Source organism: Mus caroli, chromosome 1 (assembly GCF_900094665.2).
Source record: "Mus caroli chromosome 1, CAROLI_EIJ_v1.1, whole genome shotgun sequence".
NCBI classification, from domain to species: Eukaryota; Metazoa; Chordata; class Mammalia; order Rodentia; family Muridae; genus Mus; species Mus caroli.
The window spans coordinates 163,543,898-163,571,539 of record NC_034570.1 but is presented as its reverse complement, the minus strand read 5'-3'; the positions used below and the strand labels follow the sequence as shown (position 1 = coordinate 163,571,539).

Here is a 27,642-nt window from a genome sequence, read left to right as displayed (position 1 = left end):
CAATCCCTTTTCTGTCATCTGAGCCTCAGAAAGGAAACGTCATCTAGTCATCTAAGGATGGCAGTCTTGATTCCTGATTCTCCTTGAAGCAGTCAGCTTCTTGCTTAATGAATAATCTAGAATATTAGAAAAGTAGAGTAATTATATTTTTATTTCATTTCTCTGTAGTTCTTGTTGATTTAACCTGTAGAATCTTAAATGATAGATAATCTTTCTACCACCAATCTCTACCCCAGCCCAAAATCTTCTTTTCTTTTTAATGTCAGAGGCTAGTGCTTCCTGCTTAACTATTGTCTACAAGCCAATACACTGGAATGTTTTGCTTCCTGTATGGGGTCATCTCCTAGAGGTTCACCCATAGGCCGTGAGAACCAAAATCTCCACAGAAATGCTGTCTGAAAGACAGGGAGATAAGGGGATGGAAGGGAGGGAAGAATGGAAGAGAGAGGAAGTAGGGAGGAAGAGGAGAGGAAAAGGGAGGGAGGGAGAGGGTGATGGTTCTTTGTAAGGTCAGATGTAGCTGAGGCTAGAGCTCTTTCAACTATGCAAGTAAAACCACAGTATTTGTATGTGACAAAGCAGTCCATCCATTCTGGTCCTGAAAAACCAACCTCTGAGGAGTAGAACACATAAATCTGTTGAGTTTTTTTCCCCACACATAGTGGCTCATTAAATCTACATATTCATCATTAAACCAGAAAGTATTAAAGACTTATTTATTAATTTACCAAAATTCCCTTAATTGTAGAAGCCAATGCCTAAATATCTCCTGTAAAATATAGGGTTCTAAGCTCTAGTGACACCACTCTTTTCAAAAGTTCCTGGTCCCATATCTCCTCTCCTTGTACCAGCAAATGTTAACTACTTATAGAAAATTGGTGGCATCAGAACATCTGGGTATGCCATGTAACCTATGTGATGGTTATAACGTTTTGGCTCCCTTGCATCCTAGTGTTTCTAGGAGGGTATGGGAGTGGGTCACAGGAATTGTATATTATTTCCTTTTATGGACAATAATCCTAAGTATAATTTCAGTAGCATATAGCAAATTAAAACCACTTCCATCACAAATGAAATCTGGTAGTGGTCCTCAAAATATTTTGGATGTATACAATAGACTCAAACGAAATCCTTTAAAAAAAATGGATGTAGGATAATAATGATCCCAACGAAAGTCCGACATTAAGTTCTGTGAGCACTAGAGCTTGCTACCTTAACTTGTCCACTTTCAAATAAAATACCTGTGCTTTGAGCTCTCCATGGTGCTGGGCCCTCATGGTGTCACTCCAGGCACTTCTTGTTGCTCTCCATGGTCCTGCTCTACCTTTTGCTTTATAATCTGTGCTCTCACAGGGCAGTCCTCAAAGCTGGCTGAACTGCCCCCCCCCACACACACACACACCTCCTGCTCTGTCAGAAATATGTGTGGATCTGATCTTTTAAAAGGAAGACCAAACCCTGATACAGGGACATTGTGAGTCCTCATGACTGTAGGAAAGAAACCGAAAAGTAATTCTCAGGTTATAGATGTTCAGGAAACTGGGGTCTAGAGCGTCCTTACATGGCCTAAAAAATAACTGCATGCTTTATGGTAACCGGAATCATAGTTTAAACCAGATCTGCATATATTGTGGTTTAGATTGAGATGGCATTGCTCCTGTATGATGTGGAGGGTAGAATGAGTCTTCCTTGGTCATCAACCTACAGCACCTAATAGCACCCCGAGTCTTATGCCAGCTCTACCTTTCTTGATATAATGCTTGATTTCCTTCCACCCTCCACATCAGCAATGAAAACATGATATGTAACTGTTTAAAAACTAGGTAATAGAGGACCCCACCATATGAGAGGAATAAAAACTAAATATCAGAACCCTGATTCATTTCTTCTACTTTTATGGGAGAAGATGGCTTTAATCATAAATTTCCTGTCCTAGGTTAATGTCCGTAGCCAAATCTCAGTAGATATATCTTTAAGGTGGACTCTGGTACACTTCTGCCAAGATTCTGATGACGTCGAGTGCCACCCAGCCAGTGTGGCATCATCACATCAGATCAGGGCGAGCTCCCCTTTCCCTGAACGTAAAATGCCCCATGACAATTTTTACACAAGGGTACATTTTATATGTACAAATGACCTAGAAAGGAGCCTAGCTGGGGAGGCAGAATGTCAGAATGAATTTTCAGGGTGCCTCCTTCGTTTCCTCACTTGAAGCAAGAGGCTTCATTTGTCAAGGGCAGGTAATGGAAGCGATTTATCTCTATGAGTGAGCCTTCTGGAAGGTAGGGTTGGGGTTACAGCAACAGCTGGAGCATCTTGCATCCACTCATTTCCCTGAGCCCCTCCACTCCAGTGAAGAGCAGGACCTATTTCAAGAAGGATTCAAACGCAAAGATGCTAACTTTGCTCAATATGTCCTTCATCCCTCAGTGTGAAATCTCGCATCTGGGAAGGTAATCCAGGAGCATAACAAAGCTATACATATATATTTTAAGAACTAAAAGATTGCATTTGCTAAACACTTATTTTTTTCCCTTCTCCAGCTAGACTTGTACTAATTATATATTGATTGCTAATTATAAGCACCTTTAGCTCATTTACTTCTAGTTCAGGGTCAGGAAGGTCAGGCGTATCATTTTGCCCTGGGAAAAGGAAATGTGATGGAAGCCTGTGTCCTGGCTATCCATCTATAAGGAGGCCACAACCCATCTCTTATTTGTTTCATAATTGTCTTAGACATTAGCAAAGTGGGATGGAGAGCTCATTCTTTAAATATCAGGTGGCACTGAGAATAGACAGGACTCTGTCTCATGTGTCTTTTTGTTTATTTTACCTCCTGTGCCTTGGCCCTTTGCTTTGCAGCCTAAGCTTCACCCAGGTTAAAAACAAACAAAAACAAAAACAAAAACAAAAACAAAAACAAAAACCCTAAGTGTGAGTTTGGTTTTGGAGCTTCTGATTTAAATATGTGATACCCTTTAGAAATTCAGAAAAACTCTAATGAGTGCATCAATAACAGGTAACATGGAATGCATCATCATGTCCATCCTTTAAAGAGCCTGAGGCCAAGTTCTTCCATTATAAAATGAAGGGCCAGTTTCACCATCTGTTCCAAAGCATTTGTCATTCGGCAATGCAAAATTACAGTGGGACCATGGTGCTTGCTAGTTCTTACACTTCCTAATAATGAAATCTCCCCAAGTACCTAGGATATGTTTCCCCTCCAACTTGCAACCTATAATCTCACACAAATATAAAACACACCATCACTAAGCCCCTGAGCCTTCCATGTTTTCATTTATCCTCAACTGCTGTTAATGCCAAGTCTTTTCTGGTTTACAAGCCCTGGAGTCCAATGTCAGTGACAGATGGACTGAGCCTTAGCCCTGGGGAGGAGCGGATTCTGGCCCTTTCCTGGGGAGTTTGAGCAGAAGAAAGAGACTAAATTCTGCTTTGGGGAGAAGCTCTGAGGTTAAGCCATATGGTTTTCTGGAAGTAAGGGGTTCTGATTAATATGAGCATGTGAAATGGGCTCTGTATCTGGGTCATAATAATAGCTGTGTATCTGTGTCAGAAAAAAATAAAAACAGGCCTATGAATAATGAGAATCGTAGTGTGTTGAAGGACACTTGCCGAAGGAGAGAGAAAGGATGACCACGTTGGAAAATGCAAGCATCTTAGGGAGCAAACAGGAGACAACCACACCGAAGCTGAGACATTCAAGGAGGTTTGAAAGGAGGGGAAGAGGGGCCTTTCTGTCAAAACAACATTATTTATCATCTTGGAGACTGTGAGATTTGTAGACTTGGAAAAATGTGTCTGTCTCATAGAAGAGTTAAACTTTCAGAAAAGCATGAAGTAGGGCTGGCATGAACAATGCCGCATTCTTAAAAATACAGATCTTCTTTTTTAAGTGATAAGAATGAAGGAGAGAGAGAGAGAGAGAGAGAGAGAGAGAGAGAGAGAGAGAGAGAGAGAGAGAGAGAATAAATTTCAGTTAGGCTTAGGGGAGTCAGGGGAACTCGAGTAGCGTGAGTGGGTGTGTAGAGCGGAACACATATTTTTCTTCATGTAGCACTCCTAACCATTGCCCTGAACCTGTCATTCACACTCTGCCTCTGATCATCCAGTGAAGGGAAACAGTAAAAACAAGTCAGGAATATTAGAGCCAGCAGAGATAAATGCCTTCCTGCATGCCTCAGAAGAAATTAAACTTTTCCAAACTATTGTTATCACATCACGCCAAGCCATCACTCTGAGAGATCTGAAACACCACCCAAACAGCAATGCATGGGGTGGGACACTGTAAGAAGGGAATTTCCATATGCATGCAAAAAGGTTAGGTACACAGGTGCCATGTAGTTATGGCAGGATGGGAGAAAGGTGCTGAAAGCTCTACTTGAGATCTCTCACACTCCTGAAATCTGTTTGTTTGTTTTCTGCAAGTCCCTCCCTGATTTTCTGAGCTCTCCGGCTCAGTCTCAATTTCCTATCTTCCCATAACCTTTCAATACACTAAATGAATTCCATGTTCAATGCTGTTTTGTTTCCTTTCCAAAATGCTTTCCTAAAGTATGGGGGATGCATATTTTCCCAGTTTATCATGTGCATGTGCGTTTGTGCATGCATCTCTCTCTCTCTCTCTCTCTCTCTCTCTCTCTCTCTGTGTGTGTGTGTGTGTGTGTGTGTGTGTGTGTATAAAAATAACAAATTTATGGGACAGGTGTAATACTTTCCTGCTCAGTTTAAGGGGCACACAAAACTTTACACAAAACCAGCCTTTTAGCTATTGTGCCAGAATGCACAGCCCTTATCAAACCTTCCATGATTTCTGAAGAACGTGATCATTATGGGAAGGCATTGGGGAGACAGACCCTGAAAAAGGCTATCCCCATCCCAGGTACAATCGTATACCTACACAGAGTCTGTTCTCCAGAAGTTGTTAGTGATGTCCTTCACTGCTCTGCCTTCTGGCTCCCTCACAGGCTGCTGGTGCTGAATGCTAGATGCTTGTGAAGGGGCTAAGTTGAACGAGGAGCTGTTTGGGATCAGATGTCCCTCCTCTTTGTCTCCCAACTGCATTTGTCCTCGTTACAACTCAATATTGGCTACAGAGGGGCTTGTTTTGGTTGGGGGCCAGCCCAGGGCTCCCTCTCAGCGCTAATGCATCAAGAACACTGACTCAGTAGCAAATCAAAGCAACAGCTGTCCCCACCTCCTTCTCTGCCACCCACTTCCCAGTCTCTCTGCTCCTCAGAATCTTAACTAAGTCTGTGAGCATTCCCGCCCCCCACCCCCCAACCTACAGCAAGCCCACTTCTGCCTTCAGGTTTTTTCCTTCTAGCTCAAGAATAGGACACGCTCCTCTGCTTCTCTCCTCCCATCTAGTCCAACCCTTTTCTCTTCCACTTCACACTCAAGTGCCTGCTCCCATGACTGTGAACCGTGCATGCTCCATCAGGTAGATTCAGGAGTACATTTGAAGTCATATGTAAAAACATGTGCATGTTGCACATGCACACATACACACACACTACAGTCTTATTCTCATGGCCACTGCTTTTAGCTCTTAGCAACACAGCAATAGCCTCTGCCCTTCAAATTCTTCTTCTGGGGAAACTGCAGTCTGTAGGTAAGACTCCATGCCATCTGACATAGCTGCAGAGATCTATTCTTCATTTCACCCCAACTTCTCCAACCTGTCTGTTAGTTAGTATTCCCTTACTTCCCTTAAGGTTTGAGGTCCTTCCCACATGGAGGATGAGAAGGAGCATAGATATCACCAGATAAGAAAAATCACACTCCATAGTGGCAACTGACTCTCCGAGTTAGCTAGCCCACAATACTCTATATGATGTGGTGATAAGAACAACAGACTAGAGTTATAACCAAGGCTCCACTGACTGCCTGTGGGACTTGTTCGGATTCTTACACTTCTTGGCGGTTTGGTTTCTCATAGTTACAAGAAGCAACTGCACTTGGGCTGTAGTTCAGCAGTTTGCACATAGGCATGCTCACAAACACACATACATAACAGTTTTGGACTGACTGCTACTTAAGATCTTGTCAGTTCTGAAAGTCTATATTTGTGAGAGTCATGGTGGAGAAACTATTTGGGGCAATTCAATTTTAACAGAAAGAGGAGAAAAGTTATTGCACTCAGGTGCCAGAGTCAGAGCAAGTTTTCTTCTCATCCTAACAGTGAATGCTCTTAGGAGTAACCAGCTTTGGCCATTAGGGGTCAGTAGAAAATACTGATAGAATATGGAATCTGACTGTGGGGCTTAAGAACGCGTGTGTGTGTGTGCGCGCGCACACACACACACACACACACACACACACCTACCTTCATAACATGATCAATCTTCCTAAGATTTGCATATAAAGAATGTTTTCGAATGACTGGATTTTTGTTTACTTTTAATTTTCATGAGAAAAGAGTATTACACCAAGATCAGGTTTTCATTTTAATTCCCTTTCCACACCAAGATAGAGGAGTTAGCCAACTAGCCTGAAGGTGCTTCTCCTCATTTAGCCTGGAAAACCTTTTGTTTCCAACCTGCTGTGGAAGGAACCAAAAGATGTATGTGAAATTCATCATCATAAAACCTGTTGGAATCCAGACTTAGTCTCTCCTAACCTGACTCTGAGGTACTTTTAATAGTGTGAAGATGATACACTCCTCAACTCTTGAAGTCTCTGGCCCAGGCTTTGTACCAAACCAAAGGGTTAATTACCATAATAGAAGTTCCTTGGAGGAGGAGTGGAAATCTACCCTTCCCCCATCTGTTTCCACTTACATCTGTGCCTCTTAGGAGAGTAAAATCAAGCCAGGAGAGAGTAATGACTTTAGGCCCAAGAGGCTTCTTGACAAACAAGGCTCCAGGAGGGAAAAACTAGACAGCAACAGAAATAATATAGGGAGAAACAATAAGGAAAACCTTCTCTCAGCAACCCAATGACAGAGAGAAAACAGGGAGGGGAACAGGGAGACAGAGATCAGAGAGCAGCAGCCAAAGCATGACTGAACTCCAGGGTTCTGAAGTGTTCCTGAGTGGTGGAAAGGAGGGTGTCCGTGAGGACTTCATGATCTCACTGTGGACAGAATCCCATCCCAATGGGAAATAAAAGGAAACACACTTGAAAAAGCAGAGGGTCCCAGAATCAGAATTGACTCCCCTCGTAAGGCCTAGCCTCCCTCTGGCTATTCCTTAAGGTCACACAAGTATTGGCAAACAGGGATCTAAGAAAAGAAATAGGTGATGTGAGCCAGGAATGTAGCACAGGACGAGAATACATTGGTAGCTGTCAAAGGATGTCAACAGGGAGGAGTTTGGTAAATGTGGCACATTTGTGGCTGCCAAAGACCAGCTGTAGGAAGTTGAGTGTAAAGAGAGTCCTTTGTGATCTGAGTGTTTTTGCTCTGAAGTCAAAGTGACTCCTCCAAATCTTGGAGTTATCTTCTAAATCAGGATTCGGATGGAACTGGTCCAGTTTCCTCCAAATGCACATTCAAACATTTACTCTTAAAGAAAAATGTGGCTCTGAGAATAGAAAAACCTCCAGGGGCCAAATTCCAATTCTAATTTTGCTATGGCCATTCTCTGCTGCCTGTGACCCACATGTACACAGCAATTCACTAAGGAGCTAAAGCTGGGTGAGACTGTCAGATCTGGGAGCCCAGCAGTGAGACTCCTAAGGGTGGATACTCCATTCTAAAAGAGATTCAGTATTCTAGGCCACAGCCCCCAGTATGTTTTTCGCTTGGAGATAACACTTCTCCACCCACCTGTCATGGTAGTCGTGAGGAATAACAAGTAGGCTGGGCTGAACATTATTTTTAACTCCAGAGTTAGAGAAATGCTGAGTCATCACCAGCAGCAGCAGCAAACAGCAGCAGCAGCAGCACCATCACCATCATCATCACCATCATCGATGTCACCATCACTATCATATTAATCACCCTCATCATTACCATCAACATCATCATCACCACCATCACCACCATCATAGTCAACTCCTACTCAGAGAGCTGGTTTTCTCTAGAGTCAAGGAAGTGGGGCTCTGGATACAAGCATTCAGCTCTGGACTCAAACATTCATGAGTCCAGCTGACGTTATGCAGACCAGGACTGGTTCCTTTGTCCCACCATGCCAAATGTGCACCCATGACACTGTTAATAACGCCACCCATTCATTCTGGATCCTTAGAGCAAAGGAGACAGGGAAGATACATAAACCAACCAGTCAAGGGTCACGGTGGTATACTCTCATAGCTTTGCCTACCAGTCACTGCAGACATAATACATTTTTATTCATTTGAGTAACTCACTTATTTATTCAATAAATATTTATTGAGTCCTTACTATGTGTGAAGTCTTGTGTTTGCAGTGAAAAACTGAGTCATTGGTGCCAATGCATGCTTTGTAGAGGGGCATTATTAAGTCTGAAATCCTTGCCTGTGCTACTCCCCATAAGAACAATCAATCAGAAGAAGACAAGTATAGGGAAAGGATTATTTTGTCCTTTTAATGCTAAGAACTCTAAGGATATCAGAACCCACAGGTAAATAAAAACAAGGATTCAGAGCTGGGCGGAGGTGGCACATGCCTTTAATCCCAACACTTGGAAGGCAGATTTCTGAGTTCGAGGCCAGCCTGGTCTACAAAGTGAGTTCCAGGACAGCCAGGGCTATACAGAGAAATCCTGTCTCAAACAAACAAACAAACAAACAAAAACAACAACATTAAAAAAAGGATTCAGACCTCCCCCCCACCCCCGCCATGAAGAATGACTGAAGGCTAACAAGACAACCTTTTTGCTTTTAGCCTAGATGCTAGAATGTGGTGAAAACATAAACAAGTTTTGTCAAAAGTTTTAAATAAACACATCTGTTGTTTGGTTAACCAAAGAGCACCACATTATAGAAAATTCAGGATTGACAAAATATACCCCAAAGTGAAGGCAAATTATACAATCCAGTTAAAACCGTAATTCACTGGATGCCAATCACAGCACCACCACTACCACCACCACAAGCACCCACCCTAGCCTGATACTCTGTGATTTTTCACTGTGCAGATAAGAGCTTTGAACATTGTTTAGTTAAACTGTTCCTGACTAACAATGTAAGAGAGTCTTCCCTCTCCTATTCCTAACCTAACACCACACACACACACACACACACACACAATGCATGTTTTCACAGGCAGTACCATGAGAAGAAGCAGAAATCTTGGTCTTCATGGCCAGAGAGACCTATAATTAAAGCTTGTCCCATCCTAACCCTTACTAGATACATCACATAGCTTTCTAGTGAGCTTGTCTGGAGTTAGGACTATGGACCTCTTAACTTGAATCTTGAGATTAACACTAGGGGGCTTTATAAATATCAAGCCCTGCCTTGTAGATCTCTAGAGTCTCCATGTTCAGGGAGTCCATGCTTTTCTTTGCCTACTTCTTGTGCTTTTGGATTTTTTTTTTCACTAACAGATTCTGAGCTCTGTTCTCACAACAGAAGACACTCAGCATCTGATTCACTTAATCAATAAATATTTATTAAGCACCTTCTATGTGCAATATGCTGTATTAGGGCTAGTATTGATACTAAGATGAATCAGATATCAACTGTTCTTGTAGCATCTTTATGATTTAGGAAGGAACCCGATTGCAATGCAGGGAAGAAGGCGCCACATCTCATAAGGAAGGCAGAGAATGTAGTGAATCTCAGAGATATGGGGACAATTCCCATCTGGGACCACCAAGATGGTGGTCTTGAAAGAAGAGTTACATAAAGTAGGCTTAAAAGCTAGAGCAGAGACCCATAGAGATGGGTAAACAGCATTAAAATCAAGTTATTATGGAAAAGGGAATGGACCCAGGATGGAAATACTTTAAATGAAATTCTAAATAGCTGCTGTGCCTAGAATGTACAATCAGTAAAAGAGACAAAGTTGACAGGTGGGTTTACATCAACCTATACATGACCTTGAAGACCAGGCTAGCCAATCTGCAGAAAAATGTAAAGTCCGATGGGGTTATGGCTCAGTAAAATTCTTGCTATGAACCTAAATTTGGATTTCCAGCACTCGTCATGTAAAAAGAGCCTAGCATAGCATGTCATGTAAAGAGCCTAGCATAGCAGCATGCATCTGAACACTCAGCATCATGACTGAAGAGGCAGGTGGATGCCTTAGAAAAAGTAGGTAAAGAGCAGATAAGATGGCAAAAGAGCTTACTTACTGGCTAAGGCTGACAATTTGAGTTCAGTGCACAGGACTGCTATGGTGAAAGACTCCTGCAGGTTGTCCTATAACTTCCACACAGACACTATATGTATGTGTACATATGTATATATATGTATGTGTGTGTAAAACCATATACATATATACACATGCACATGCAAGTACACATACATACCCAAATAAATTTAATTTTAAAAGCCAATTAAAATATGAGCTGGAGAATGAGTGAGGAAGACACACTATGTTAGCTTGTGACATCTACATGCACACTTGCATGCCCATGTAGACATATACTCATGAACCCACAAACCTACATACAACACACACACATACACAGAGAGAGAGAGAGAGAGAGACAGAGAGACAGAGACAGAGAGACAGAGAGACAGAGAGACAGAGAGACAGACAGAGAGAATGAAATAGAAAGTCAAAAAGGTTTGTGAGCAGATAACCAATGTAACTAGTAAGACTGGCATTTCCCAACCTACATTGCTAGTAAGACTGGAGCTCGCCTTCATGACTCTCCCCATATACAGAGCCAGCAGCTCTTTCCAAAGTCCCCGAGTAGAATCCTTACCAACTCCACTTCAAAGTCCATATGTCCCTTTTAGAATACGCCTCAGCTTCTTCCCTTTCCTGTCCAAACATTTTGAGGGAAATCATAGTGATGTCATAAATGACTGGCACAATTTTAATCCGACGATAGTTGAAGCTTTTCGTAAATCGGCTTATAATTTATGCTATTTATCCACAGTCCTGATGATAGCATTACAATCACTCACCTGCTCCCATGGGAATGGCCATTCAGAACGTATCGCTAGCAGCCTACAATTTTTGTAAAACTGGGTAACTTTCAGACATATTAACAGAGGTCTCAAGAGTAGAGATACAAGATCGCAAGTACATTTCAGAATTAGCAGATACATCACACGTACTCCACAGAAGGGGGAGTGATGTCCCAGCCACATCCTAAATAGTGAATTCTGATAGTAAATAGTAAATAGCCAGTCTAAAGTGAATTCTCTGCAAATATACAGAGGCAATAAATGGAACACATCCCAAACACTTCATTTATTGAAGGTTACTCGTTGCTTTCTGGCTCTGAAGAGTTCAGCTGGGTTTCAATGCTATACATCACCATTTTACTTATTTATCTTATGCAGGGGAAAAAAAAACGCCTAATGAACAGGTCAGAGCAAGGAAAGGACAAGACACAGACCAAGGACAGACGAAAGAGTAGACCTGAAACAGGCTCTGCCTGATGAGCAGTATGTACAGCCTAGTGTGGAGGTGGCAAAATACTAGGCTAGTCACATGCACCAAGAGCTCATGAGGATGGAAATCTTAAGGAAATGTAGATTTAAATGGTATCGTGTCTGCTCTTAACCAGCTCAGAGTTTACATGAGGAGCCTGGTCACTGAACAAACAAGCAACAGTGCAGTGTGTGGAAATGCTCTAGAAAACAGGGAAAGCTGTTGAAAGCTGAGGAGCCCCCAAGGGGCAGGAAGGGTTCTTGAGAAGTGTGCTATTTGGGTTCCTTCAGGTGAACCAAGGAGCCTTTTTAGATGTCAACTTTAAAAGGGGTTATACCGGCCTGTCTATCCCTTGGAATTGTTCTGAGATGACATCATGGGTGAAAATCTACTCTGCAAACTGAAAGCCCCACACTGAAGTATGACAAGGCTATTTCATCAGCCCATTTGAATAAAAGCCTGTGTCCTTAGACTATCTGCTGGGTTGTATGAGGGAGCATAGGCCCCTTACCTGGCTTCTTCTCCCTGTCCCTCCAGCATCCCGTGCTCCAGGAAAGTCAATCCTGTTTCCTACTTCATATTGACACAGCACACTCCAAAACATATAACCTGGAAAATGATATGAAACACTCACTAATGTCCAGATTTCCACATCCTTGGCCTCCACACACAGCATTCCCAGAATGAGGACTTTGAACCTCAGGACTGCCTCTCTGCTGGAATCGAGAGCCCCGCCCCTCTTTCTTTCTCTCATCCTTGTCTCTCTTCTCTGTCTTCATCAATTGCTTTTGTCCCACTCCTCAACTCCTCTTTACCTGTGAGAGATGTACCTTGTCTCTCAACTTCGCTCAGATCAAAGTAAATTCACAAATCTTCTGGGAGACCCAGGTCAAAAGCAGTGGGGGTGGGGGGAGGGAGGGTGTTTACACTGCTGCCCACTGCTGCCAGCCCGCCCACGAAGCTCTTTTAGAGCTTTATCTGATGTGAGCACTATCTCGCTCTCCCCTCTCCCTTCCCCCCTCTTCCTCCCTATATGTCACCCTCTTTCAAAGCTACCCTTTCTTCTCTATTCTCTCCGCACCAGCTTGCTTTCTCTTTTTTCTTTTTTACCCTTCTCTCTCCCAAGTCCTGTCCATTTTCTCTTTTTCAGTTTTGACCAACCCACCTGCCCTCTCTCTTAGCCCCACCTCCACTTTCTTATCCCTTCGCCCCAACCCCAACCCCAACCCCAACCCCACCACACACACACACTTACTGTTGTGCATGCTGGGACCACTGACAAACTTCTCCCTGCACTGCTGTCCCAGGAAAAGAAACAATTCCAGTCTCTACTCAGCAGCTGATGATCTCACTGAAATTTTGCGATGTGATTGGCTACTCTAGGTCTCTGTGGCGGGAGATCTTGAGAAGGTGCTTAGCTGGGTTCTTTGTCTCTCTGCTCTCTCGGTTTGGGTTAGGGCTGTGAACCCCAGACACCGCTGTAGTTCACAACACAGTAAAAAAATGGATATAGTTCTAAGAGAAGTCGTGACCATTGCCTGGGTGACAAGGTTTGGTGACATCCGAGGAAGGCACAGACTCAGTGACTCAGTGAGAGTCAGTGAGAGCCTGGGAGTCTAGCTTGAAAACTTAAGAGGATCTGAGTTTACATAGAAGCTTATGCTCGGGATAGCTATAGGCGACTTCTAGCCGCAAATGTGATCTTTCCTCAGTGAGGAGGGTCTCACCTTGGAACAAAGAGCATTGGATTTGAAATCATGCATTTCATTTCTAGTCTCTATTTAATTTGTATGGCTTTGGGCAACTCATTTCATTCTGCTTCCACATGGCAAAACAGGAGTGATGACATCACCACTTTTTATAGGTTTAGTGAAAGAATTAACTGTGGAAATACATTCTAATGTATTTAAACCTGCTGTTGTGTTAATAGATAATGTGGTATAACAAAAAAGAATCCTGGATAAGGAGTTTAAAATGTGTTTTTGGTTTTCCTTTTTTTTTTTTTTTTTTTGGTTTTCCATTTTTCAGTAGCAAACCCCCCACAATCTTTTGTGGGATTCTTTGTCCTTATCTGTGAGATGGGAAAACTGAACCGAATGGTCTCCAAGACCTTTTTATTTTTTTTATTTATTTATTTATTTTTTTGTCTCGAACACCATGTGATTGACAGATAAAGCTTAGCATCCTCCTTAAATGGCCTATCAGAGACGTCATTTCCTTTCTCAGAACTCTTGCTAACGTCTCACTCTCCCTTAGGTTTGCTGATGAAGCTCCTTTCCCTAGGGGCCTACCCCTTCCACACCCCCACCATGAAAGTGTAGACACTAGCAGTTTGCACAGGGCTCATCCTTGATGGAGATTCTTTCCCCAGGCTACTGGCAGGAGCAGGATTTGGAGCTGGGAACTCCGGCTCCACTGGAGGAGGCCCTCAGCTCCACAGTCTGGAGCAACCCTGACCTGCTGGCCAGTCAAGGTGAGAAACCAGGCCCTTCATCTCAACGTTCTACAGATGTCTCTCTCATCCTCACACCATCTCCCACTCATGGTACCCCACCCCATGGTCTCTCTCCACTCATCACCACACAGCTTTCTCCTTTCCATCTGACGTCTAGATCTTAGCTCTGCACCACTACCACTTTTCCCATGCACCAACTCTCTCCCTCACTCTGCTACAGAGACCTCTGTAACCCTACACCTCTTTCCAAAAATAAAGTGACTCCAGGGGAGTGGATTACTCAAAACAAAGAGGTCCTGGAAAGGCCCTGGTAAAGAAGAACTCTTCAAGGGAGACAAGGACAGAGGGATCAGAGGTTGGAAAGTGATTTACTTCTGTTGCAAATGAACAGGGCCTCAGACACCTTCCATTGAGAAGTTTTGAGAAAAAAAGGTCACTTCCAAATGTGCTCAGTGACTACACAGAAACCTCAAAATCTGTCACAGGTTTTTAACTCTCCATTCAGGGGATCATTTAAAAAAAAAAAAAAAAAACTCAATGAGAACAGCTCTGTGCGGAGGACAGAATATAATTCCGGTGTTCAGAAATAGTGAGCTGATCTTAGGGGGTCTCTTCACCTCTGCTGCCTTGTTGTCTGTACCTGTGAAATGGGAGACGCTCCCTCATTTCCAGCTTTTACTATCTTAGGCAGCAGCAACCATCAGGCTTCATACTCCAGTTGGGAAACCACTGCCCTTAATGGCATGTCTTGCTTGACATAATTTCCAGTTTGCCTTCCCTCTCTTAGGATCAAGCAGGGTGTATTTCCTGGAAATACTGAACTAGGAAAGTAAGACACTAGGAAAGCAGGCTGAGTAGGGGTCGAGTCTGTGACAAAGAAAGCATTGGACTGACCGTCTTTATAGTGCTCTGAGGAGGATGCAGTGTGTGTGTTTCCTGGTTTCCGACGGAGCTTTGTGAATAGTGCTGGCTGTGGGATTCTGTGACCTAGAGCAGACTTTTGCACATTCCTGAATCAGAGTCTGGAGAAGGTTATTTTAGATTGGCTCTGAGGAGGTCAGTGCTGTTGGGTCACTAAAAGCGATTCTGAAGATGAGGGAATCAATATTAGGAATCAGAATCCTTGCTGGGGAACTTTAGCACAGTGCCTGGTGGTGGAAACAGATATCCTTGTTGGAGAGGTTCACAGCTAGACCTTAGGAGAAGGTTCATTTGGCATTCAATTGATTTATCAAAAAACAAAACAAAACAAAACAAAACCCTGGATTTTTTTCCTCCCTCCCTCTCTTCCTTGTCTTTCCCTCCCTCTTTCTGTCCTCCCTGCTCTCTCTCTCTCTCTCTCTCTCTCTCTCTCTCTCTCTCTCTCTCTCTCTCTNCTCTCTCTCTCTCTCTGTCTCTCCCATTTTTGACACAGGGTGTATGCAGTCCGAGTTGGCCTCAAACTCAGCACTTAGCCAAGGATAACCTACAACTTTTGCTCCACCTGTCTCTACTTCCTGAGTGATGGGATAACATGTGTTCCACCACAAGTAGCCATTGTGGTGCTAAGTGTCCAATCCAGGGCTCCATGCAGTGCTAGGCAAGGACTCTATCAACTAAGCTTTTGATTTGTTGAATTTCTCTAAGGAGAGAGGAGGTAGAAATTATGCTTAGGCACACTAAAGAGAAAAATTTTTAGTCTTTTAATCTTTAAATGATATCAGGATAGGGACTTGGGTTTGTAGTTGGGGTGACAGGCAGACCTACCAGGAAAGAGAACAAACAGTTGGATTTGATTTTGCATGCCTATAATCCCAGCACTTAGAAAGGTGAGGCAGATGAACTTTGATAAATTAAAGGCCATCTTGAATACACAGTAAGTACCAGGCCAGCCAGGACTGCATAGTAAGACCTTGTCTCCACAGCAGCCACAGCACCTAATAACAGTGGTAAAGCCTGGTGAGAGATTTGATGATTGGATTAAAGTAAATGCTGGAAAAATTATAAAATATGCTAGAATGTTTCCAATTTTTAATTTCTATTTTGTTTGCTTTGCTTTCTTTGTATAGATCAAGAGCTGGTTTAGGTTTTACCCCATTACAGTTTTGGTGATTAGTCATAATTTCTTCTGCTGGTTTTGTTCTTATAATAGATGGTAACAGGAAGGCAAGATATAGGATGGAAGAGATGCGTGAGTGTTCTCAACGGTGAATGGCAGAACCATATCTAAAGAGACACATGTGTAGTAGTATGTTCAGATATGGGTGCCTTTATCCTTTCAGTGTTTGTGACCCTGTCTGTTCATCCAACATTCAACAAGAGGTGAAGCTTTCTGTGTATCCAAAGCAAGAGAAGATCAGGTTTGCCTCCCCTCCACTACCACCACCACCTCTGTTCGCTCACCCATGAAGCCTCAAGAGAATACAGAGACCAGAGCCTTGGATAGCCTGACTTAGATGAGATGGGTAGACATCCTCATAGCTCCTTGGGAAACTAACTCTACTCTACCCCTGCAGATAGCCAGCCCTGGACATCTGATGAAACAGTAGTGGCTGGTGGCACAGTGGTTCTCAAGTGTCAAGTAAAAGACCATGAAGACTCATCTCTGCAGTGGTCTAATCCTGCCCAGCAGACCCTATACTTTGGGGAGAAGAGAGGTAATGTCTCATGAATGACCATTCTCTGTGGGAACCATGGGCTAGGGGTAAAGGGGAGGCTGATGGGGAATTTTCTGTGTAATTCAAAGGCTAAGAAACATGGGGCTGTGGGCTGCTTAGTTGTTTACCAAAGAAAGACCAGTACTACAGTTCTGGCCTGGGCATGCATAGTCTTATTGGGTGCTGGAGAAGTATCACCCCAAAGAAGCTCTTATGAGGTTCCTCAATGATATTGGCCCAGGAATGGAAGGTAAACATACAAGGTACTGGCCGAATCCTGACTCTCATTTCTCCTGATTTCCCCAGCCCTTCGAGATAATCGGATTCAGCTGGTTAGCTCTACTCCCCATGAGCTCAGCATCAGCATCAGCAATGTGGCGCTGGCCGATGAGGGGGAGTACACATGCTCCATCTTCACTATGCCTGTGCGAACCGCCAAGTCCCTTGTCACTGTGCTCGGTGAGGTTCCCAAAACCCCGTGTCTCCACAGCATGCTGCTTTGCAAACAAACCTCCCTCAGTGGGTCCCCAAAGCTTCCCAGAGCCAGGCAAGCCTCCAACAACAACAGGGAAGTCCTGAACATTTCCCTTTAAATATGAGGGAAACGGAGTTCTGATCTGCAGCACTTACTGGATGATCTGGAACAAATCTCATTCTTTAAGTACAAAGTTTGTAATTTATAGCAAAGAATGATCATTCCACTACAATCCAAAAATTATATGACGAAAACACAAGCTCTATATGAAATGTCTAATCCCAGTTTCCAAGAAGATTCTTTAGTTGTTTGAAAATACAATTATCTTCACCCTGTATTCCAATTTCTATCTCTACTCTCTTGAGCCTCTTATTATCTGCAGGGCCCCTACCTGCACTCTGCGTTATCCAGTCACTATCATCCTTCAGGTGTAGCCCCCTCCACCCCTCCTACACTACCACACTTCCTCCCTTTAGTCTTCCTAAGGAAGACTTGTCCTCAGGAAGTAGATAGATCAACAGGAATATTAACTCTTTATGCTTCTATCCATCTTGCTAAACCAAAGTAGAACTCAGATGTCCTGACCCATGTAAAGGACATATCAACAGGGAGAGCTTGAACTGTGACTTCATGGTGCCTCTCCTTCCTATCCTGGCCATTCCCTATGCATGGCAGGAATCCCACAGAAACCCATAATCACTGGTTATAAGTCATCATTGCGGGAAAAGGAGACAGCCACTCTAAATTGTCAGTCTTCTGGGAGCAAGCCTGCAGCCCAGCTCACCTGGAGGAAAGGTGACCAAGAACTCCACGGTGAGTAATTCCTGCTCTGGAGTTACAGAGATGAGGTGGCTAAGGGAGCGGGTGGCTGAGATATGACGTGTGTGTGTGTGTGTGTGTGTGTGTGTGTGTGTGTGTGTGTATGACATATAAGAAATAGTGGAGATGAAGGAAATGAATGGCAGACACTCTGTGAACATGTGTATGTGTGTGAGGCTGTATCTTCTCTTTATACATTCATATCCATTTCTAACATTTTCTAAGTTTGTCCTAGAAAGACTCAATCTGAAGGGTTCAGACAATATCTATATGTGAAGATACAGTCTGTGTATACTTAAAGTGTGTGTGTATATATATATGGTGTGTGTGTGTGTGTGTGTTTCTATCTGTCTGTTTCTGCATTCCAGGGGACCAAACACGAATCCAGGAAGATCCCAACGGGAAAACCTTCACTGTGAGCAGCTCAGTGTCATTCCAGGTTACCCGGGAGGATGATGGAGCAAACATCGTGTGCTCTGTGAACCATGAATCTCTGAAGGGAGCCGACAGATCCACTTCTCAGCGCATTGAAGTGTTATGTATGTCATGGGCTTTGGGCTGAGAAGGACCGGGTGTGAGGTAGGCAGTGAGGAACGAAAAAGCTGCTGGCTGCAGGGGATGCCCCGTGCACAGACAAGGCAGCAAGCAAGGCTTCACAAGAGAAGCCCTTTAGTAAACACTGAAGGCTTGGAGAGCTGAGGTCTTTGTCTCCATGTCTGCCTGTGCTGCAGGAGAGCAGCCACAGACAAATGGGGAAACAAATGATTTGGGCTCCAATCCAATAAAACTTTATCTACAAAAGCTTGCAGCTGGCAAGATTTGGCCCATGGGCAAAGTTTACCAACCCTTGGGCTGCACCGGTGAACATGGCACTAGACTGTAAACTACGGTGGTAAATGTAGCAAGCCCAGAGTCTTGGGATATATATATATCATTACTAGTCTTGTAGTCCATTCCACTATGCACTGGCTGTGTGGTGTGAAGACAGCTCTCCCCGACTGATCTTGGTTGTTTTTTTGTTAAAGGAGTGAGGTAGGCATGGCCGTCTTTATGGCTTCTTCACACTCTAATGGTCCATGAAGTCAGGAGGTGTATGTGGAAGAGAAGCCCAACCCTCTGTGGTGCTGAGACATTCCGAGGGCTTTTACCTCCCAGTCTCTATGTTTCTCTATGTGCCCCAGTTCCGAGCTTCCACTTGGGATTCTGATTGAACATGGCCAGTCATTAGGGTCACAGCTGCATCCTTTCCCCACATTCTTAGTCATCTCCCTGGACCCCTGCTTTTGGTACTAGTATGGGATATCTGAAGAAGTTAGAATATTCGAGAATTTCTCATCTGAAGAAATCTGGAAACATTTTCAAAGGAACTTTCATACACGGAAAGGCAAGGGTGGAACTGAAGTGTGGAAGCTGAGCATGGAGGCATAGACAACAATGCCTCTCTTTTCCTAGTTTATCAAAAGGCTTGGAGATTTTCAAAAAAAAAAAAAAAAACAAGCAAACAAACCAAAAAACAAACAAACAAAAAACCCTTAGAGCTTTTAATCTTCTTATGGAAGACACAAGCTGATTAATTTCCTAACTCCCATGCTATTTAATCAGTACCTAGATCCTTCATTCAAACTTAAACATGAGTCAGTTTTGAAAAGTACTATGGTCCATTTTGAAAGACCATCAATTGGCAGGTTGCTGCTTTAGCCATGACTGAGACATACTAGCTATATGTATGTACCTTAACCAAAGCATTTGATTTCTCTGTGAATCTGGCTTACCACTCTGAATTACACTGAGAATAAATGGAATCATATGAAGAATCCTACAAACTTTCCAGGTCTAAATTATTGTAAAGTTTCTGTATTTATTAGTTCCAAGTGTGGCACTGGACCTTGGGCAGTTCCCTTGATTCCTGGTCCCCTGGCTGTAACTGAGGAGTACTTTAAGCTATTGGAGTTCCAAGAGACCCCTCTTAGATACCGGACCACCTGGCTATTACTCTCCAGGGTCCCCTTTGGCCTTTGATCAGCAGTCAGTCAACAAATGTTACATTACAGGTCCCATACTAGAGGTCTTTTTAGCTGTGAAGTCCTAGAAAACCCATTCTCTCACCTTCCCTGGCACTCTTTGTCCTGTGTGATTTAACTGAAGCGTGTTCATCAACTGCTTGTTAAGGTTGGCTCTGTCCTGAGGGAAAGTACAGCCTCTTTATCCATGGTTACAAACCAGCATCTGGTCACATTGTTCTAAGCCACCATCTGGACCCAGTCTCCAAAGCAGCCTTTTGGCATCAATGACAGATGTCATTATTCCCACACAGACCCATCTATATTGTCTCAGGCTTTTTTTTTTCCTCTGCCAAAATATGACCCCCACTCCTCACTGTTTCTGTTGCTCCCGTTCTATGTTTGGACTGACCTTTCAAAGGGATGTTTTGTGTTCAAGCATTGCTTTCACTCCAAAGCTCCCTCACAGAGTAGATGAAACTGAGAGGTGGTGAACTCAGTCAGTGTCAAGTTCACTTTCTTTGTTCATTTAAAAATACGTATTAGGTCCTGTCTATGTGCCAGACAATTTTGTTAGGCATGAATAAACCATGGCTTCTCCTCGGCTCTGCTAAGACATCCTATAGGTCCCAACAAGGGCAGCCGTGCTGGAATACCAGCACTCAGAGGTTGAGTTGCAGCGGGTTACTCTCACAGTCAATGACGGTCACAATCTGTGTTCAAGAGAGCCAGGAGGAGCTGGGCAGTGGTGGCACATACCTTTAATCCTAGCACTTGAGAGGCAGAGACAGGCGGATTTCTGAGTTCAAGGCCAGCCTGGTCTACAGAGTGAGTTCCAGGACAGCTAGAGCTATACAGAGAAACACTGTCTCAAAAATGAGAGAGAGAGAGAGAGAGAGAGAGAGAGAGAGAGAGAGAGAGAGCGAGCACCAGGAGGAAGAAGGCCTTGTTCATAGCCTTTCAAGCTTCTGAGACTTTGGGGGCGGGAGATGGAGCCTATAGCATGTAACTAGGTGAGTTCAAGGTTTTAAGGGTCTTCTATGCAGAGTGGGAAGTTTTGTGCTGACATCATGTACTTCTCCACAGACACACCAACAGCCATGATTAGGCCAGAACCTGCTCATCCTCGTGAAGGCCAGAAGCTGTTGTTACATTGTGAGGGGCGTGGCAATCCAGTGTAAGTAGAGCAGTCTTCAGTTTCCTATACTCCTCCACCTTCTCAGGTAACCATCCTCACTACACATCTTCTCCCCATGGACCCCTGATACCCACCGAGGCATATCTCCTACTCCCCTAACTGTACAGCCACACTTCTCCTTTATCTCCACTGCAAAACAACAGAAGTGAGGTTGGAACACTCCCTAGCTCAGTTCCTTTCGGTCCCCTATGGAACAACATTACAGAAAGATAGGAATCAAAACATCTCTACCTTCCCCGGATTGCACCCAAGACTGATAACCCACATCACCACCAATGCCCACTCTCTGGCCCATAGAGCATCTTCACACGCACTTTAGCATCATTGTGCAGCTTCAGATTTCCCTGATCCTAGCTCATTTTTTAATTCCTCCAGCCTTCCGGTCAAGGCCATGCTGACCGTATCTCATCTTTCTATCTCAACAGCCCCCAGCAGTACGTGTGGGTAAAGGAAGGCAGTGAGCCACCCCTCAAGATGACCCAAGAGAGCGCTCTCATCTTCCCCTTTTTGAATAAGAGTGACAGTGGCACCTATGGCTGTACAGCCACAAGCAACATGGGCAGCTATACAGCCTACTTCACCCTCAATGTCAATGGTGAGTGTCTTTGGCTTCTCTCACTCCACATTTTCCCTTCTTTGGTCATCTCTTGTTCTCCTGATGTCAAACTTCTCACTGTGTATGGTAGTTAGGGGTGGGGGATGGAAAATGCCCATGATTAGAAAGCATGGTGCTAGGCCCGAGGAGTGTGTAGCAAAGCTCAATCAATAGAAAGATGAGCTCCCACTCTCTCTCTATAGGCAGTTGCTCCTCTGGAACCATCTTTATCATCTGATGGGGAGAATATCAACTTCACTTAAAGGCCCCTCTTGAGAGCATGTGTGCTTGCTGATGAGTTCCTCCTCCTAGGATGAGATATGGTTTGCAAACTGCAGCCTCCAGTCTTTTTCCTCAGGACCCTGTGTGCATTGTAATTTGGCCAAGACGAAAACGAAACAAGCATGCACTATGCTAAGTGATGGTCAGAATCGCTTCTCTAATGCTACTCCTCCCAAAGGGACATGGAATTGCTTTTTACTGAAATTTATCTCAAAAACTGGAGCCACCAGACACCTAGAAAGTTAGGTTAGTGTCAGCATTTGCTAGTTGCAGTAAAACAGAACTAGGTGTGGTTAACTCACATTTGTAATCTCAGTGTCAGGGAGGCAGAGGCAACCTATCTTACTTGGTGATCTCTCAGCTAAGGAGGGATTATCCTGTTCAATAAATTGGGTAGATGGCATTCCTGTGGCTTGTGCAGTTAGTGCATAGACATGCATGGGCATGCATGGACATTAGTGTACAAATGCACATTCGAACACATGTGCATACCATACAAACACAAAAGAGACATTAAAACCTGAATGTCTTCAGACCCTGAAGAAAATGCAGGGTTTCTACTCATGAATGCCCAGTAAGGCAGGGAGTGGGGTGCCTAACACCCAGAATCTCAGGGATGAGAAAGAGGCCCAAAGCCTGAATGCTTGGGACCAGAGTATATACATTGATGATTCTGACTCTAGAGACAACCTCTCAGCTGGTGGAAATTCCTCAACACAGCAACAGGACTAGTGTAAGATTCCAATTGCTATGGCAAGGCTCTGGGATCTAGGCTCAGCCCCTCAGATATTCACATCCTCTCCAGATCATTTTTTATGGCAAACAGCAATGAATGAAAGTTTACATGCCCTGCAATTGCTATCTTCATTTTTGTTAAATTTATTTACTTATCCAGTTTACATCCCAATATCAGCCCTTGCTTTCTTCCCAGTAGTCCCTCATGCAAGTCCTATGGATAGCCTCGTCTGGCCTCAGCTGGTATCTTCTTGATCCTGCCCTAGGCTAAAAAGCTAAGGGAGACTAGGTTGACAGTTTACTGCCAGTGCTGACGTCTGGTGGTGGAAGGAGTTACTGCAGCCTCTTCAGGAATCGCCTGTGTAAGCCTGATAATCCCAGAGGTCATTTTGACAGTGGGAGACGGTGTTTTTCCAAGAACTGTCTACTTCTATAGCTTCCAGAGTAAATATCCAGGATTGATTTTCACAGTGGACCATGTCTCGTGTATCTTCACTCATCTTCCCCTAAATCGTGTCATTGCCCCTGCCTTGCCATGGAACACCAGGGCCACACACCGCCACTCTCCCAAGCAGAACATAAAACAACCAAAGCACAAATGTTTTCTTTTCAAATAAGGCATAGAAAGGAAGGGACTTAAAAAGCTGGCCCAGTCAAGCCTGAGGAAACATAAGGTAGGGAAGAGAAAAGGACAGGAGCCAATGAGGCTGAAAGAACCAAGCTGGGCTCATGGAAAGACAGGAGTTCTCCCTTGGGTGGGTGAGGTATAGCTGTGGCTCATAAAGCTGCAGAGACATCACGACTGTTCTGGGTGTGTGCACCTGTCCTCAGATGTTTAGGTCTCAGACAAAGGTTGGGACTTTTATTGACACCTTTGGTCCATATTGTCCTATGAGATCAGCTCATACTATTATGGATGGTGACTTCTATATCTAATGAAAGGAACACCAGTAATCATTGGAGAAACCCAATCACACCCAGTGCACAAACCTTTAGATGATGTCAAAGTGGAGAGCAAATCCTAGTTCTCCTTCCTTGGAAAGGTCAGATTGGATTTTACTGGATCACTAATCTTCCTTGCTGAAGTGAAGGAATTACTGAAGAATAAAACAAGATATGTTCAAGAAAGTGTAGGCTGGGAAGCTAAAGGCATTAAGGATGATATATCTGGGCAGGTGGGGAGGGTGTGAGATGTCAAATGCTGTATGGTAAGGCAGTTGTGTAGGTCAGAGCTCAGGCTGGGGAAAGGATGTTGGGATAGAGATTGAAGTCCTGAGTTCACCCTAGGAAGGGAGATGCTTTCCTAACCCATATCAGATTATAGCATTGCTCTCTCTAGGGAAACTTACAAGTCTCAGGCAGGGAGACACAGTAGCATTTTCTTTGCAAGGTGCTGTCCAACTGCTTAATGCTTGGATTCATCAACTTTCACTGTTTCTTCCCCAAATCGACTAAAGGGAGGAGTGCACAATACCAAGACAGGAGGTGGGAAGACATGGGATAGGGAAACACAGGTGTGTGTGTGTGTGTGTGTGTGTGTTGGAAAAGAGGAAAAGAAGAAAGTTGATATTGGTCACAAGCACTAAAGTAATGATCTCTGATTACGGTCAAACTTTGGTGCCAAGAAAGCAACTTGAATGGTCTAGTGAGAACTGGTTTGTTTATTGCCTGGAGAACACACTAATTTTCTTTAACAATGACTATGCTACCAGCATGGTGATACCCACTTGGACACTAACTTGGGCATGTCCCTTGTGCTCGCACACAGCTCCTGGTTTCTCCTGGTGTTGGTGTTATTTTCCTTTTGTGGGATTGTCCCAGGCCAAATTAGCATTTAAGTTAAAGGTCCTCCCCAATACTGACTGTATGCCTGTCCTCCCTGCAGACCCCAGTCCGGTGCCCTCGTCCTCCAGTACCTACCACGCCATCATTGGAGGGATTGTGGCTTTCATTGTCTTCCTGCTGCTCATTCTGCTCATTTTCCTTGGACACTATTTGATCCGGCACAAAGGTCAGAGATGTCAGGAGTCTCGGGTGGGTAGGGAGATCAGTTAGGGAGGGACAAACAGTATAAGGGCTTCAGAAATGGCCCTGTAAACTCTTTCAGCCCCTTGGGGTGTCTGAGACTAAAACCACAGCCAACCCCTGCAATGCCAGTGCTGTGATCACTGAGTGACAGCAACCCCACAGTCAAGCCTGATCACTTGGTAACCATCCAAGTACAATCAAACCTACCCACTCAACCAGCTGCTCCTTGCTGCTCTGCCTTCAGGTCCCTGCAAATCAGTCTCTAGCCCCTTCCTTCTTGCCCTTGTCTTCTTTTCCCTCTGTTTAGCTCCTTTACCCTTCTTCAGTCTCTTTCCTCTTCACCTTCTCTCCTATATATTTCCTTTTCTCTCTCTTTTACTTTTCCTTGTACTCTGTTACTACCCCCAGCCTAGCTGTGAAGACAGGTCATGCCTAAGTCATATCTTATGTACACACACACACACACACACACACGCACACATGTGTGCGTGCGCGAACGCACTTGCATACATACGTGCATGCACACATGCACACACTTCTTTTATCCCTTGCCTGCATTATAGATGAGATTTTTAGTTAAGAGCAGAATTCATTATTCATGGGGGTGTGGTCAGGTGAGGGATGTTGGCAACAAAATGCAAATGAGAGAAGGTGGGGTGGAAGAAAGCTCCAGGCAAGAGAAAGATGAGCAATGGTGTGAGTGGGTGGGTAGGAATGTGGGCAGGGTGGACTTCAGAGGCTGAGAAGCTTCTGAAAAGAGAAGCCTCTGTCTTCACACAGGAACCTACCTGACACACGAAGCGAAGGGCTCCGACGATGCTCCAGATGCGGATACGGCCATCATCAACGCAGAAGGCGGGCAGTCAGGCGGGGATGACAAGAAGGAATATTTCATCTAGGGGCACCCACACAACTCCTGAGCCCCTAGGGGCCCCACGGGGACTGCTGGGCTGTCACCAACCTGGACTTGTACAGAGCGACCCCAGGGCCGCCCCTCCCGCTTGCTCCCCAGCCCACCCAGCCCCCTGTACAGAATGTCTGCTTTGGGTGCGGTTTTGTACTCGGTTTGGAATGGGGGGGGGGGGAGGAGGGCGGGTGGGAGGGGTGGGTCGCCCTCAGCCCCTTTTGTGGCTTCTCTGCGTTTGGGTTATTATTATTTTTGTAACAATCCCAAATCAAATCCGTCTCCAAGGCTGGAGAGGCAGGGGCCATGGGGGTAAGGAGAGCAACGAATCTGTAATGTTCAGAGAAGGAAGTTGGAGGGATTAGAAATGAATGAGGAGCAGGGCTGGTTAGTGGGTGGGGCTTAACACAGCCCTCCTTCCATTTTTGCAGCAGATGTGGTCCCAAAGGAACCTGGGAATGGAAGCAGAGGCTAGTGGTGGCTCTTCCTCTGCCAACCCTGCACTACAGACAGGGAGACGGGTGTCACACTGCCACCTCTCTTCCATTACATAAGAAAGAAATGAGAAGGAGAGTGTTCAAAGATGTGATCTGAAGATAGCATGCAGCCACACAGGAACCCAGGGCTTCAACATGTTCCTCCCAGAGAGATTAGATTTCCAGAGAGGGTGGTGGAATCAGCCCTGTTCACCCAGTTCCCCCACAAGGTGAATGAAGCTAGGCTCTTTTAACAGAATCTGCCCTTGGGGGACAGTAGGGTTCAGTCTTCTCTCCCAGCTCCAGCAGCTGTGGAAGAGGCAGCTGTGGACCTGAACAACGTCTGCTGCCCCCCCCCCACCTCGGAGGGGCCCCTCACTCTTACCCAAGCCCCTGGACTGTTGCACGGCAACCGCTCCTCTTATGGCATTGCTCAGCAACTACTCCTCCACCCTGTGTCACCCCGTGCCCTCTCCGGTTTCCTGTGCCAGCCCTCGGTCCCTCCTCCCTCAGCAGCCAGGCAGACATGACAACAAAATTACTAAAAGGAGCTTCGCTGCAGTGAGCTGTTTCCTGCCCAAACCGAGGGAATAATGTGAACTCTGTACATGTGTGTATGTGTGTGTGTGTCTGTGCGTGTGTGTACTTGTACGTGTATGTGTTTGTGTGTGTAAGTGTGCGTAAGTATGCATGGATGTGTGTACATGTGTGTTTGTGTGAACAAGAAGAAAAGGGATTGAGAAGAAGGACAAGGGGTCTCGGGTGGGGGGACAGGGCATGGGACACATGAGGCGGGTCTTTGGGAGTGGACGCTTTATAGTCAGGACTTGTACCTCATCTAGAGGGCTGCTCCATCCTAGCCATTTCCAGACCACTCTCAATGCCTATGTGAGAGAGAGGAGTCCCAGGATGTGGTTTACCTGGCTGTTCATTTTGCCCCTCTCTGAAATACCATGCATTTCCCTGGACCTCCCATCTCTGAGCCATGGGCTAGGGCCACTGTCTCTGCTATGCACCCCTCTCCCTGGCACTGACCCTGGATCCCCATCTTCTGTACCCAGTGACTAGAAGACTGGGTGCTCATATCAGCTTTTGGTTGACTGTCTTCCTTCTTATGGCCAAGCTGGTTGCTGTGGAGAGGAGTTACTCACTCTCTCCATCCTGGCTGGCCCTGTCCCTTAGACCCAGGATGCTCTTGGGCATCACACTCCCCCTCCTCTGGCATGTCCTCCCTGCTCTGACAACAGGTGTGCAAAATGGGGCAGCTGCAATCCAGCAGGCCTGCCCACTCCTTCAGTTCAGGTAATACCTTCGTGAATCTTCCAGCCCCTGGTTAGGAATGTGGGCACCCCAGGTAGCCCCTCACTTAGCCAGGAATTCTCCTCTTATAGCAGCAAGGGAGCCCTGGGTCCCAGGACTGGGCTCCTGTCTGGGCTCCTTGTCTCCCAGCACCCGCTTTTGGGGAAATGACTTTTCCTCTTTGAGCTGAACCACTCTGTCCATATTACACAGAAGCCATATTTGTACCAGGCGGGCGGGGGG

At 44.9% G+C, this 27,642-nt stretch overlaps 1 protein-coding gene across 2 annotated transcripts in view; it reads left to right on the top strand.

The window, feature by feature from the left end:
• Window positions 1-27,642, top strand: part of Cadm3 (cell adhesion molecule 3) — a 32,389-nt gene that overhangs the window by 4,617 nt on the left and 130 nt on the right. Inside the window, exons 2-10 of one of the 2 annotated variants that reach the window (XM_029479784.1) lie at window positions 13,869-13,970; window positions 16,448-16,588; window positions 16,895-17,047; window positions 17,739-17,876; window positions 18,251-18,421; window positions 20,969-21,059; window positions 21,506-21,675; window positions 24,578-24,703; window positions 25,501-27,642. The exon at window positions 25,501-27,642 is cut by the window's right edge and continues 130 nt beyond it. In XM_029479784.1, coding sequence (XP_029335644.1) covers window positions 13,869-13,970; window positions 16,448-16,588; window positions 16,895-17,047; window positions 17,739-17,876; window positions 18,251-18,421; window positions 20,969-21,059; window positions 21,506-21,675; window positions 24,578-24,703; window positions 25,501-25,619 — 1,211 coding nt within the window. In that variant the 3' untranslated portion in view covers window positions 25,620-27,642. The remainder of the gene's footprint in view (window positions 1-13,868; window positions 13,971-16,447; window positions 16,589-16,894; window positions 17,048-17,738; window positions 17,877-18,250; window positions 18,422-20,968; window positions 21,060-21,505; window positions 21,676-24,577; window positions 24,704-25,500) is intronic. The other variant, XM_021159748.2, reaches the window with a different exon arrangement.